General features: G+C 48.6%; 1 protein-coding gene across 1 annotated transcript in view; it reads right to left on the bottom strand.

The window, feature by feature from the left end:
- LOC311240501 (proline-rich protein 29-like) overlaps positions 1-11421 on the bottom strand; it is a gene marked incomplete at its 5' end in the record, with an annotated part of 33339 nt that extends 21918 nt beyond the window's left edge. The window contains 3 exons of the mRNA XM_084329078.1: positions 1039-1172; positions 10495-10691; positions 11341-11421. Coding sequence (XP_084185204.1) covers positions 1039-1172; positions 10495-10691; positions 11341-11421 — 412 coding nt within the window. The remainder of the gene's footprint in view (positions 1-1038; positions 1173-10494; positions 10692-11340) is intronic.
- Between the last annotated feature and the right edge of the window lie 1477 nt (positions 11422-12898).

The following is a 12898-nucleotide window of genomic DNA, read 5'->3' as shown; positions in this document are numbered from 1 at the left end:
AGTACCTGGTAATGCCTTTCGGACTGACCCATGCCCCAGCAGTGTCCCAGGCGCTAATCAATGATGTGTTGCGTGACATGCTGAATAGATTTGATAGTAGTTTGTTTTCCTTTGCACCTGTGCTCTCTCACCCCGATCTAGAGGCCCAGTTCGTGGTCGAGGTGGACGCCTCAGACTCAGGGGTGGGGGCGGCCCTTTCCCAGTGCTCCTCCACTGACCAGAAGATCCACCCAGGTGCGTTCTTCTCTCGCCGCCTCTCCCCCGCGGAGGAGAACTACGACGTGGAGAACAGGGAACTTCTGGCGGTGGTGCTGGCTCTCCAGGAATGGAGACATTGGTTGGAGGGTGCTAGCCATTCATGTGTGGTGTGGACTGATCATAGAAACTTGTCATATCTCCATTCTGCCCATAGGCTGAATGCACGCCAGGCCCGTCATTTAAAGTTCATGACTAATTATGGATGACTCATGGTTGACAGTTAAAGATACCTATACTGCTATACTTGCATACACTCCCCACCCCCTCGAAAACACCTTACACACTTATTCACATGTTAACGTTAGCACATGTATAAACAATCACACACACACACACACACACACACATGTGCCCACACACACACACACACACACACACACACACACACACACACACACACACACACACACACACACACACACACACACACACACACACACACACACACACTTATCTACATGTGCAGGTAGCATAGATATAAATAATCATGCACACACACACACACACACACACACACACACACACAAGCATAGATATAAATAATCATACACACACACTTATCTACATGTGCAGGTAGCATAGATATAAATAATCATGCACACACACACACACACACACACACACACACACACACACACACACACACACACACACACACACACACACACACACACACACTTGTCCATATGCGCAGAGCAGTCTGTAAAGTGACTGACAGGAGGAGCAGCTATGAGTGGGAAAAGAGATTTAGTCTGTGAGAGCAGTGACAGGCTGCCATACCTTCCTTGACGTGGCCGGGCCTAATGGAAGGAGCGGAGCCTGAAGGCATCATGGCTGGAGGAAGCTGCTGGAAGATGGTGGTGGGCTGCTGCTGCGGGGCCTGGGGAGAGACGGTCTGTAATGAGGCGCTTTGCCTGCAGGCACAATCGCACACAATACTGTATATACATATTGGATATTATCTACCTGTGCTGCTGCTGCTGAGTCCCCACTCTACGGGAGAATAACCTCACACCTGTCCAAATATCCAACAACATACTCCTCCTGATAACAGAAGTGATCATGATAGATATTCAACATACTCCTGCCGGTATAGGTAGTAGGTTTATATATATATGCAGGTATAAGAATTAGATGCAGGTATATTCATATATATATATATATATATATATATATATATATATATATATATATATGAATATACCTGCATATAATTCTTCTATATACCTAAGTATACACCTGCATAATTATAACTCTGTATGATATAGCATGTACAATAATGCTGTTTATATACCGTATATATATACCTGTATCACTGCACATATTAATACTACAACTCTGTATACATCTGATTAGCACTATACTCAGTAGTACCCTACTAATTTATTTATATATTTTATACCCAGTTTAACCTCCTGTACATTGCATATTACTATTGCATTTTACTGTTTACATTTGCACTGGCTAGATGCCAAGCTTATTTTCGTTGTACTGTACTTCTGCTGTATAATGACTATATTTGAATCTAATCTAGCTAGGTTATTGCTTCATGTTTCTTTTCTTCTTTATCATTATTATTACATTTGTTCTTGTTTAATCTGTGGATTGTTTGTTTCTTTGTATATGGTATAAATTATTATTTTGTGTAAATTAGGTTGTACGCCGACCATCAAGTAATACTTGTTTAGTTTAGGAATAGGGGGCAGGTAACTATAAGAATTATTCTTCTTCCTGCTTCCTTTTTGCCCATGGTGGTATAGGTTTATGATTTTGTATGAAAACTCTATGATTGTATTGCTTCCATGTGGCAAATAAAACTCTGAATCTGAATCTGAATGTATTGAAACTGATTTATTATACTGATTTATCTCAGGGGCTCTGTTAAGTGTAATGTGTTAATATGACTGTACTGCACTTTACTGTTCCACAAGAGGGCGCTATAGGCGTAAGGAGACGCAGCTATTGTGGCTGACGTCAGGTAGAAGGTATAAAAGGGAATGTTCCCTCCCCCTCTATCTCTTTCACTCTAACTCTCAAGGAGAGTAGGTCTCGTGGTGCAGATGTGCATAATGAAAATAAACCACGCCGGTTAAGGCTAAAGAGGACCTTGTCGTCATGACCAAGTTATTGTTGCTCCCCAGGTGACTCTGTCAACAGGCTCATACAGAAACAAGCATTTCATCATAAAGTATTCTGTATTTTATCATGACAAATAATAAACAAACTTGAACTTGCTACTAATATTATTTATCTTATAAACGAATATGAAACGTGAAATATATAGTTTATTTTATAACGTAAAGGAAATAAATAGCAATAATAAATAATCACAGTTCCTGCAGGGAGCAATAACGTACGGCCGGGTGGCCTAACTCCAGCCTAATCTTAGCCAGGCCACAGCCAAACTCGACTTTTAAAGAATGAATCACTTACAGGAGGAAGTATGTGCAAAGTGTGTGGATCGTGCCACTGCTGGATGTGTGGAGTACCATCTGCCCACCACGCCATCAAGTTTGAATGTAATTGGATGATCGGATACCATCGATCGGATATTCACCCGTTTAGTCCAGTGATTGCTTTTTGTCCACAGCGGTTTGCGTGCAGTGGGGTTGCCAAGACATCAAGACGCGAGCAAGAAGTCAGCAACTCGCCCCCGTCTGTGTGTGTACACACGCTGCTCTCTCTCTCTCTCTCCCCCTCCCTCCCTCCCTCTCTCTCTCTCGCTCTCCCCCCTCCCTCTCTCTCTCTCTCCATCTATCTCTTCCTCCCCCCCTCTCTCTCTCTCTCCATCTATCTCGTCCTCCTCCTCTCGTCATAGAGATAAGATAAATTAAGACAAATATGAGGGGAAATCAATAATAATAAACCGTGTAAACAATATAATTGACTCTGAATATATAACAGAGACAACGAGGCCTACATGATTAATAACAGGTGGCGTTTTCCAAAGTAAATTAGTATGCAGACAGACAGTGGACATGTAAACTTCTCGTGGAAAACGCATTCCGTTTCCCGCTGCTGTCTCCAGCGCCACACCATCTCTGTCTCCCTACCGTCTGTCTCCCACACGAAGGTCCTCCGCGGCTCCGCCTCCATTGTATTTCAAAACTCTGTAATTAAAACGCGCTGCGCTGTAATCTGGGAGGATCGCCTCTATTTTTAACAGCCCTGTCTGTCAACGTGAGTGGGCAAAGCGAGACAATGGGAAGCGATGAGGAGAACTAAGTAAGTAGGGGGGTAAGAACAACAGCAGCAGCAGCCAGCAGGTGATAACCATCTCGACAAAAAGAGAGAACACGGGCTAATTAAACCACGCGTGGCATCGTTGTAACAACAGTGTTGAGACGGTGTTCTCTGACTGGAGGGCACAGGTCCACTCTCTCAAGTTATTGACACTGATTTGCAAGAAGAGGAGAGGGAGAGAGAGAGGGAGAGAGAGAGAGAGAGAGAGAGAGGGAAGACAAGAGCAGGATAACATGGCTATAGTACAGTATGTTCACACTGCAGACGGAAGTCGTCCAAATCTGATTTATTTGCTCATAATGTGACTCAGATCTGATTATAAAATAAGAAGAACGACCCCAAGGCTATTGAGTTTACCAACCTACTGGACAGCTTTGAGCTAATACAAGTTACAACATGTAAATGTACCCACCTAACACCCTAGACTTAGTGACAACAACAAGGCTGAACATTGATAAAGTATCAGTAATCGAATTACCTATATCTGACCATCACTGTGTATTCTTCAATTGCTAACCTAAATTTAACCGAGACAAAAAAGGTAACCGTTGTAACGCGAAGAGTACTAGATGACATCACAGAAGAGAAGTTCTCAAACATGATGAGACTAACCATCCAGCCTGGACTGCATGGTTGAAAATCAAAAAATGTATGTATATGCCAGGAAAGTATACCTCAGTCTGACCCACATTCCAATAACCCATGTTTTTTTTTGTTTTTTGTTTTTATCACTACAGAGTTGTGGTCCATTTAGGAAATCAGTTTGAACTTGAACTTGCATTGGTTTGTGATAGATTATTAGTTACTGGGTATTTTACCATTTTGAAGCTAACAACTATAGGGCTTTCCAATGATATAAAATAACTAAATAAGTGTATGATTATCATCATAATTTGTATTATTATGGTTCATAATAGTTGCACTTGAACTTGTTGAAATTAAACTTGGAAGATAAAAAATTATTTTCAAGCACTTTCCTTGCTTATTTCAGATTTATGTGTAATGAATGGAATGTAGACAATCTTGTTGGCAATATAGAAGCTGACAGATTAGAAATAGCATCTATTGTTCAAAAGTTATGAATTAATTAATGAAACTAGATTAGATTAAAAAAAATAAAAAATAAAAAACATATTGTGATGGAAATTATAAAACTTTCATGTTTGTGTTAAAACATTTCTTCAAACTTACCCCATTCTCTTCATAGAGCCTTGTCTTCCTCCATACTCTCTGCCGCCCTATAGCATCTTTCCTGGGTAGGGTAGGAGCGTGGCCCGCCCTGGGTCTTCCTGGTTCTCAGCTGTATGTTATTAACCAATGCTAGCATGGCAGCTAGCGTCAAGCAGCAGGCCTTGTCGTCAATTCTAGGTTGATAAAATGAAATATGTTATATATACGAATATGAGCCACTAATGAATACACTAAATGTGAGGATGGGGGGTTCTTGCGGAGCCCAATAGCAAAACACAGGAGGAGAGAATGGAGCGGTTTAGGGTTCTTTAATTATTCTTCCCAACCAAGCAGAGTATAACAGGAATGTGAAACAGGAATGTGAACAACACGGAGGTCATAATGTTCTTGGGGGGGAAGAAGAATGAGAGCAGGTGCACTTCAGTGCAGCTGTCGGCAGCGAGAGAGAGAGGACACAGGTCTTGCGCTTGAGAGCGAGCAGGAGTCCTCTTTGCGGGGCTCGAGAGCGTCAGGGTGGAAGGACGCTGGGGCTCGAGACGTCAGGGTGGAAGGGCGCTGGAGCGAAGTCCTGGGGCACAAGAAACAGAAGGTTAGGGCAAGCATAAACAGGGGTAGTTACAGCTGGTCTTCAGGTAGCGTCGTCGTACCTCGGTAGGCAGTTTAACACTGCGACGTTGGATGACGGGTTCTGCCAGTTGAAGTAGGGAACGCTTGATGAGGTGATCTCTTGCAGCCGCGCTGATTGCTCCTCATCTGGCAGACACAAGCTCTGATCGTGACAGGACCCCCCCCTCGACGGGCGCCTCCTGGCGGGCCCCCAGGCTTGTCCAGGTGACGGCGATGGAAATCCCGGACGACCTCAGGGTCCAGGATCCTGGACACCTAACACCCTAGACTTAGTGACAACAACAAGGCTGAACATTGATAAAGTATCAGTAATCGAATTACCTATATCTGACCATCACTGTGTATTCTTCAATTGCTAACCTAAACTTAACAGAGACAAAAAAGGTAACCGTTGTAAAGCGAAGAGTACTAGATGACATCACAGAAGAGAAGTTCTCAAACATGATGAGACTAACCATCCAGCCTAGACTGCATGGTTGAAAATAAAAAAAATTATGTATATGCCAGGAAAGTAGCTCAGTCTGACCCACATTCCAATAATCCATGTTTTTTTTTGTTTTTTGTTTTTATCACTACAGAGTTGTGGTCCATTTAGGAAATCAGTTTGAATTTGAACTTGCATTGGTTTGTGATAGATTATTAGTTACTGGGTATTTTACCATTTTGAAGCTAACAACTATAGGGCTTTCCAATGATATAAAATAACTAAATAAGTGTATGATTATCATCATAATTTTTATTATTATGGTTCATAATAGTTGCACTTGAAGTTGTTGAAATTAAACTTGGAAGATAAACAAATATTTTCAATCACTTTCCTTGCTTATTTCAGATTTATGTGTAATGAATGGAATGTAGACAATCTTGTTGGAAATATAGAAGCTGACAGATAAAAAATAGCATCTATTGTTCAAAAGTTATGAATTAATTAATGAAACTAGATTAGATAAAAAAAAAAAAAAAAAAAAAAAACATATTGTGATGGAAATGATAAAACTTTCATGTTTGTGTTAAACATTTTCTTCAAACTTACCCCATTCTCTTCATAGAGCCTTGTCTTCCTCCATACTCTCTGCCGCCCTATAGCATCTTTCCTGGGTAGGGTAGGAGCGTGGCCCGCCCTGGGTCTTCCTGGTTCTCAGCTGTATGTTATTAACCAATGCTAGCATGGCAGCTAGCGTCAAGCAGCAGGCCTTGTCGTCAATTCTAGGTTGATAAAATGAAATATGTTATATATACGAATATGAGCCACTAATGAATACACTAAATGTGAGGATGGGGGGTTCTTGCGGAGCCCAATAGCAAAACACAGGAGGAGAGAATGGAGCGGTTTAGGGTTCTTTAATTATTCTTCCCAACCAAGCAGAGTATAACAGGAATGTGAAACAGGAATGTGAACAACACGGAGGTCATAATGTTCTTGGGGGGGAAGAAGAATGAGAGCAGGTGCACTTCAGTGCAGCTGTCGGCAGCGAGAGAGAGAGGACACAGGTCTTGCGCTTGAGAGCGAGCAGGAGTCCTCTTTGCGGGGCTCGAGAGCGTCAGGGTGGAAGGACGCTGGGGCTCGAGACGTCAGGGTGGAAGGGCGCTGGAGCGAAGTCCTGGGGCACAAGAAACAGAAGGTTAGGGCAAGCATAAACAGGGGTAGTTACAGCTGGTCTTCAGGTAGCGTCGTCGTACCTCGGTAGGCAGTGCGACACTGCGACGTTGGATGACGGGTTCTGCCAGTTGAAGTAGGGAACGCTTGATGAGGTGATCTCTTGCAGCCGCGCTGATTGCTCCTCATCTGGCAGACACAAGCTCTGATCGTGACAGGACCCCCCCCTCGACGGGCGCCTCCTGGCGGGCCCCCAGGCTTGTCCAGGTGACGGCGATGGAAATCCCGGACGACCTCAGGGTCCAGGATCATCCCTCGGGAGACCCAGCTGCGCTCCTCTGGGCCGTAGCCCTCCCAGTCCACGAGGTATTGGTACCCACGACCACAGGGACGCACGTCCAGCAGCTGGTGGACGATGTAGGCCGGGTGGTCATCGATGATCAGCGGAGGAGGAGGCTCTGGAGCAGGAGGAGACAGGGGACTGGAGAGAACCGGCTTCAGCTGCGACACATGGAAGGAGGGGTGAATGCACATGATGGCGGGGAGCTGGAGCTTAACGACCGAGGGGTTGATAACGGACAGGATTTTATACGGACCAACAAAACGGGGGGTGAGTTTGCGGGACAAGGACTTGAGTGGAAGGTCTCGGGACGAGAGCCAAACCATCTGACCTGGTTGGTAGTCGGGAGCCGGAGTCCGGTGGCGGTCGGCGAAGCGACGGTTCTGCTCAGCGGTGCGGAGCAGCGCAGCCCTCATGTCCTCCCATATCCTCCTGCAGCGGCGAAGGTGGTCCTGCACCGAAGGCACGGCGATCTCCTCTTCCTGTGCAGGGAACAGTGGGGGTTGCTAGCCCAGGGAGGACTCAAAGGGAGACTGACCTGTGGCCGCGGAGGACAGCGAGTTGTGGGCGTACTCGATCCACGGCAGGAACGTACTCCAGCCGGAGGGATCCTGGGTGGTCACGCAGCGGAGGGCGGATCCCAGGTCCTGGTTGGCCCGCTCCGATTGACCGTTGGTCTGCGGGTGGAACCCGGAGGAGAGGCTGACCGTGGCCCCCAGGGACCAGCAGTTAGCCTTCCATACTTGGGAGATAAACTGCGGGCCCCTGTCGGAGACGATGTCCACCGGGATCCCGTGGAGACGGAAGACGTGGAGCACCATCAGGTCCGCGGTTTCTGTAGCAGAGGGGAGTTTGGGGAGAACGACAAAATGCACAGCCTTTGAGAACCGGTCCACGATGGTGAGAATGACAGTGTTACCGTGTGAAGGAGGCAGTCCGGTGATGAAGTCCAGGGCGACATGCGACCAAGGCCGACCGGGAACAGGGAGCAGCCTGAGGAGCCCAGCTGGTGGTTGGTGGGAAGCCTTTCCACGGGCACAGATGGTGCACGCAAGGACGAAGTCGTGGGTGTCCTCCCTCATGGTGACCCACCAGAAGTGTCGCTTCAGCAGGGACAGGGTACGGTTGATCCCAGGATGACAGGCGAACCGGGAGGCGTGGACCCACTGGAGCACCTGGGAGCGGACAAGGTCGGGGACAAAAAGCCGGTTAGGTGGGCCGTTACCTGGATCAGGCTGGACGCGCTGGGCCTCCCGGACGACAGACTGGATCTCCCAGGTGGCGGCGGCCACCAGGCAGGAGGAAGGAAGGATGGTGTCTGGGTGTGCGGAACCCTTCTCGGGGACGAACTGCCTGGAGAGGGTGTCTGGCTTGGTGTTCTTAGAGCCAGGCCTGTAGGTCAGGGTGAAATTGAACCTGGTGAAGAACAGTGCCCAGCGTGCCTGGCGGGAGTTCAGGCGCTTGGCCGTCTGGACATAGGCGAGGTTCTTGTGGTCGGTCCAGACCAGGAAGGGGGTCTCCGATCCCTCCAGCCAGTGCCTCCACTCCTCCAGTGCCAGTTTGACTGCCAGAAGCTCCAGGTTCCCGATATCGTAATTGACCTCTGCCGGGGTCAGGCGGCGAGAGAAGAAGGCACAGGGGTGCAGTCTCTGGTCGAGAGCGGAGCGTTGGGAAAGGACCGCCCCCACTCCGGTACTTGAGGCGTCTACCTCCACCACGAACTGGCGGCACGTGTCCGGCTGTCCGACCAGACGAAGGGCACGGAAGGCGAGGTGAGTTGAGTAAGGGGTGCCGCGACCCGGCTGTAGTCCCTGACGAAACGCCTGTAGAAGTTAGCAAACCCCAGGAAGCGTTGGAGCTGCTTGACGTTGGTGGGACGGGGCCAGTCGGTCACCGCCTTGATCTTCTCGGGGTCCCCCCGGATCTTGCCGCCCTCGATGATGTAGCCGAGGAACCCGATGGAGGAGACGTGGAACTCACATTTCTCCGCCTTAACGAACAGCTTGTTCTCTAGTAGGCGCTGGAGGACCCGGCGGACATGCTGGATGTGCTCCTCCATGGAGCGGGAGAAAATCAGAATGTCGTCCAGGTAGACAAAGACAGAGCGGTTCAGGACATCACAGAGAACGTCATTGACAAGGGCCTGGAAGACAGCAGGGGCGTTGGTCAACCCAAAAGGCATCACCTTGTATTCAAAGTGGCCGAGCGGGGTCTTGAAGGCCGTCTTCCATTTGTCTCCCTCCCGGATGCGGACCAGATGATAGGCATTTCTGAGATCCAACTTTGAGAAAATGGTGGCGCCTTGCAGGGGTTCGAAAGCAGAGTTAATCAAAGGCAGGGGGTACTTGTTCTTAACCGTGATGTTATTGAGACCCCAGTAGTCAATACAGGGGCGAAGGGAGTGGTCCTTCTTGGACACAAAAAAGAAGCCCGCGCCGACAGGAGAGGAGGAGGGGGTAATAATGCCTGAGGCCAGGGACTCGTGGACGTACTTCTCCATAGACTCTCTCTCTGGGCGTGAGAGGTTAAACAGGCGGCTAGCGGGGAGCGGGGCTCCCGGGAGCAGGTCTATAGCACAGTCGTACTGGCGATGAGGAGGTAGGGAGAGAGCTTGTTGTTTGCTAAACACAGCCTCTAGGTTGTGGTAAATTGGAGGAACAGTCGAAAGGTCAACAGGTTCGTTGGGAACGGGAGAACCAGTGGCCCCCAGTGGTGACCGCGCCGACCGGAGACAAGAGGCGTGACAGTGAGCACTCCAGCTCGTGACTGAGCCCGTTGGCCAATTTATTACGGGGTTGTGTAGCTTTAGCCAAGGCATGCCTAGAACGATTGGGTTATGGGGAGAATCAGTGACGTGAAAACGGATCTCCTCGCTATGATTCCCGGAGAGTTGAAGGCGGAGAGGCGTGGTGTGGCATGTTATTTGCGAGAGCAACTTCCCGTTTAGGCCTTGGGCATCTCGGGGAATGGGTAAGGCGTTGGTGGCAATGTGGTAGTGGGACACTACCCCAGCGGCGATGATGTTTTCGTCTGCGCCCGAGTCGACCAGCGTGGACAGAGGGAGGGATTGACCGTTGTGGTAAAGTGTGGCACTGAATTGCATATTCGGACCGGAACTGGGAACAAATTTAAGGCTTGTGCATGTGCCCAGCGTCACAGCCGAGCCCCGTCGTTTGGGCGAACCGAACATGAGGCGATGGAGTGGCCTAGTTGCCTGCAGTACAGACATGCCCCTGACCTGAGTCTGTGACGGCGTTCGCGGAGAGGAAGGCGAGAGCGGTCGAGGTCCATGGGCTCCGAATCGTCGGTTCTGCGGTGCTGCAGTGGGACACTATTAACGGGGCGCTCCTGCTCAGCGGCCCTGCAGCGGGACACTGTTGACGGTGCTGGCCTTTTCACGGCGGCGTTCTCGGAGACGCGTGTCCAGCTCTCTGGCTAAGTTAATCAAGTTGTCAAGGGAAGTAGGCTTCTCTTTCGACGCCAATTCGTCCTTTAGAACTTCGCTGAGGCCCTGGCGAAAGGCTCCGCGTAATGGTTCATCGTTCCACTGGGAACCTGCTGCCAGAATACGGAATTCGATAGCGTACTCGCTCACACTACGGTGTCCTTGGTGGATGGTAAACAAGTCGGCCGTTCTATCCGAACCACTGGGAGGATGGTCGAAGACTTTTTGCATGTCGGCGATGTACCCGGAGTACGAATTGCAGAGGGGGGAATTACTGAAGTGGAGGGCTGTCGCCCATTCTAACGCGGGCCCCGTCAGCAAACCAGACAGGTAGGATATTTTGGATCTGTCGCTCTGGAATGTTAGAGGTTGTTGCCCAAACACTAAAGAGCATTGGAAGAGGAAGGCACGACATTTTGCAACGTTTCCATCGTAACGCTCTGGCGAGGGTACGTGAGGTTCCCGGGACTGGGATACTATAGGTGGGGATACCACGAGTGGAGAGACAGCAGGCGGAATTGACTGGGCTGTTAAATATGCTTCGAAACGCTCAAATTGTTTGTCTCGCTCCGCGGCACTGAGAGTGAGAGCGCTGAGTTGGGCAATAGTCTCATCCAGTATCTGTGAGTGTTGATTTACCAGACTGGCGTGTCCGTTGACGGCGGCCTGGATGCTGGTGCTCCATTCACCGGCCTCCTGTGCTGCTGAGTCCGACATCATGGTCGCAGTGTTCTGTGAGGATGGGGGGTTCTTGCGGAGCCCAATAGCAAAACACAGGAGGAGAGAATGGAGCAGTTTAGGGTTCTTTAATTATTCTTCCCAACCAAGCAGAGTATAACATGAATGTGAAACAGGAATGTGAACAACACGGAGGTCATAATGTTCTTGGGGGGAAGAAGAATGAGAGCAGGTGCACTTCAGTGCAGCTGTCGGCAGCGAGAGATAGAGGACACAGGTCTTGCGCTTGAGAGCGAGCAGGGTGGAAGGACGCTGGGGCTCGAGACGTCAGGGTGGAAGGGCGCTGGAGCGAAGTCCTGGGGCACAAGAAACAGAAGGTTAGGGCAAGCATAAACAGGGGTAGTTACAGCTGGTCTTCAGGTAGCGTCGTCGTACCTCGGTAGGCAGTTTAACACTGCGATGTTGGATGACGGGTTCTGCCAGTTGAAGTAGGGAACGCTTGATGAGGTGATCTCTTGCAGCCGCGCTGATTGCTCCTCATCTGGCAGACACAAGCTCTGATCGTGACACTAAATACAGCAATGTGGCTATTTGAAAACACTGCATTTGCGAAATAAATATGTCGATTGTGTTCACGTTAGCCATGCGCTAGCTCAGCAGCTAACGCACCGCAGCCTGGGTAAAGTTAGTAGCACACAGCGGTACTTTTCAAAACAAGCTTTTTGATGGAAAATATGACCAGAATCTGTGGAAAAACATCTCACAAACACTATAGTGTCACGTTCCTAGGCCCGGTCCTGGCTGGACCGGGCAGGATAATAACATTGGACAGTGCTCTCCGCCTGACATTGGCTCTCTACCTCCCCCTAGGGACCTAAGCCCTATGGTGCGGTCGGCTATCCTATGTTGGTTGCACATTGTTGATTTCATTTGTAATGTTCTGTTGTCCTGGGCCATCCCTGTCTATGTGTGATGTCACCCCCCTGTTGAGTTGTTGTGTGTCATTGCTTTTGTGTCTAGGTTGTGTTGTGATTCTGTGTTGGCCAGGTGTTCTTCATTGTTAATTAGTTTGGGAATTTAGGTGTCTGTCTGTCCTCACTTCCTTGTGGTGTCATTTCCTCCAAATCCTCTGTCGTCGTGTCTCCTGTTTTCTCCCGTGCCTTGCTGTTTGTATTGAGCGTTTGTAAGTAGATTAGTAATTTGTTTTGTTGTTGTTTTATTTTCCGTGTTTACCATTCAGTTCATTGTCTCTAGCGCCAGCTCGGCTGAGCCGTTTATGTTTCCTTTTGTAACGCACCGTCGTCATCAAGTAAAGTCTGTTTACACGTTATCCTGCCGTCTCTGCCTCCTCCATTCCGGTCCGCAACCTGAGTTTGCATCGTCTTCCCTCACTACCCCACCTATCGTAACATATAGACGGTCATAAACGTTAACGAATGCTATAATAAGTCCAACAAATTACTATAAACGGTCGTTTCGAAATGCGTGAACGCGTTCTAATTCCCAGGAGAAATAAATT

This window comes from Notolepis coatsorum (genome assembly GCF_963971535.1).
Source record: "Notolepis coatsorum genome assembly, chromosome: 14".
Lineage (NCBI taxonomy): Eukaryota > Metazoa > Chordata > Actinopteri > Aulopiformes > Paralepididae > Notolepis > Notolepis coatsorum.
Note: the sequence above shows the minus strand (reverse complement) of the source record. Positions and strands in the feature narration are given on the sequence as shown.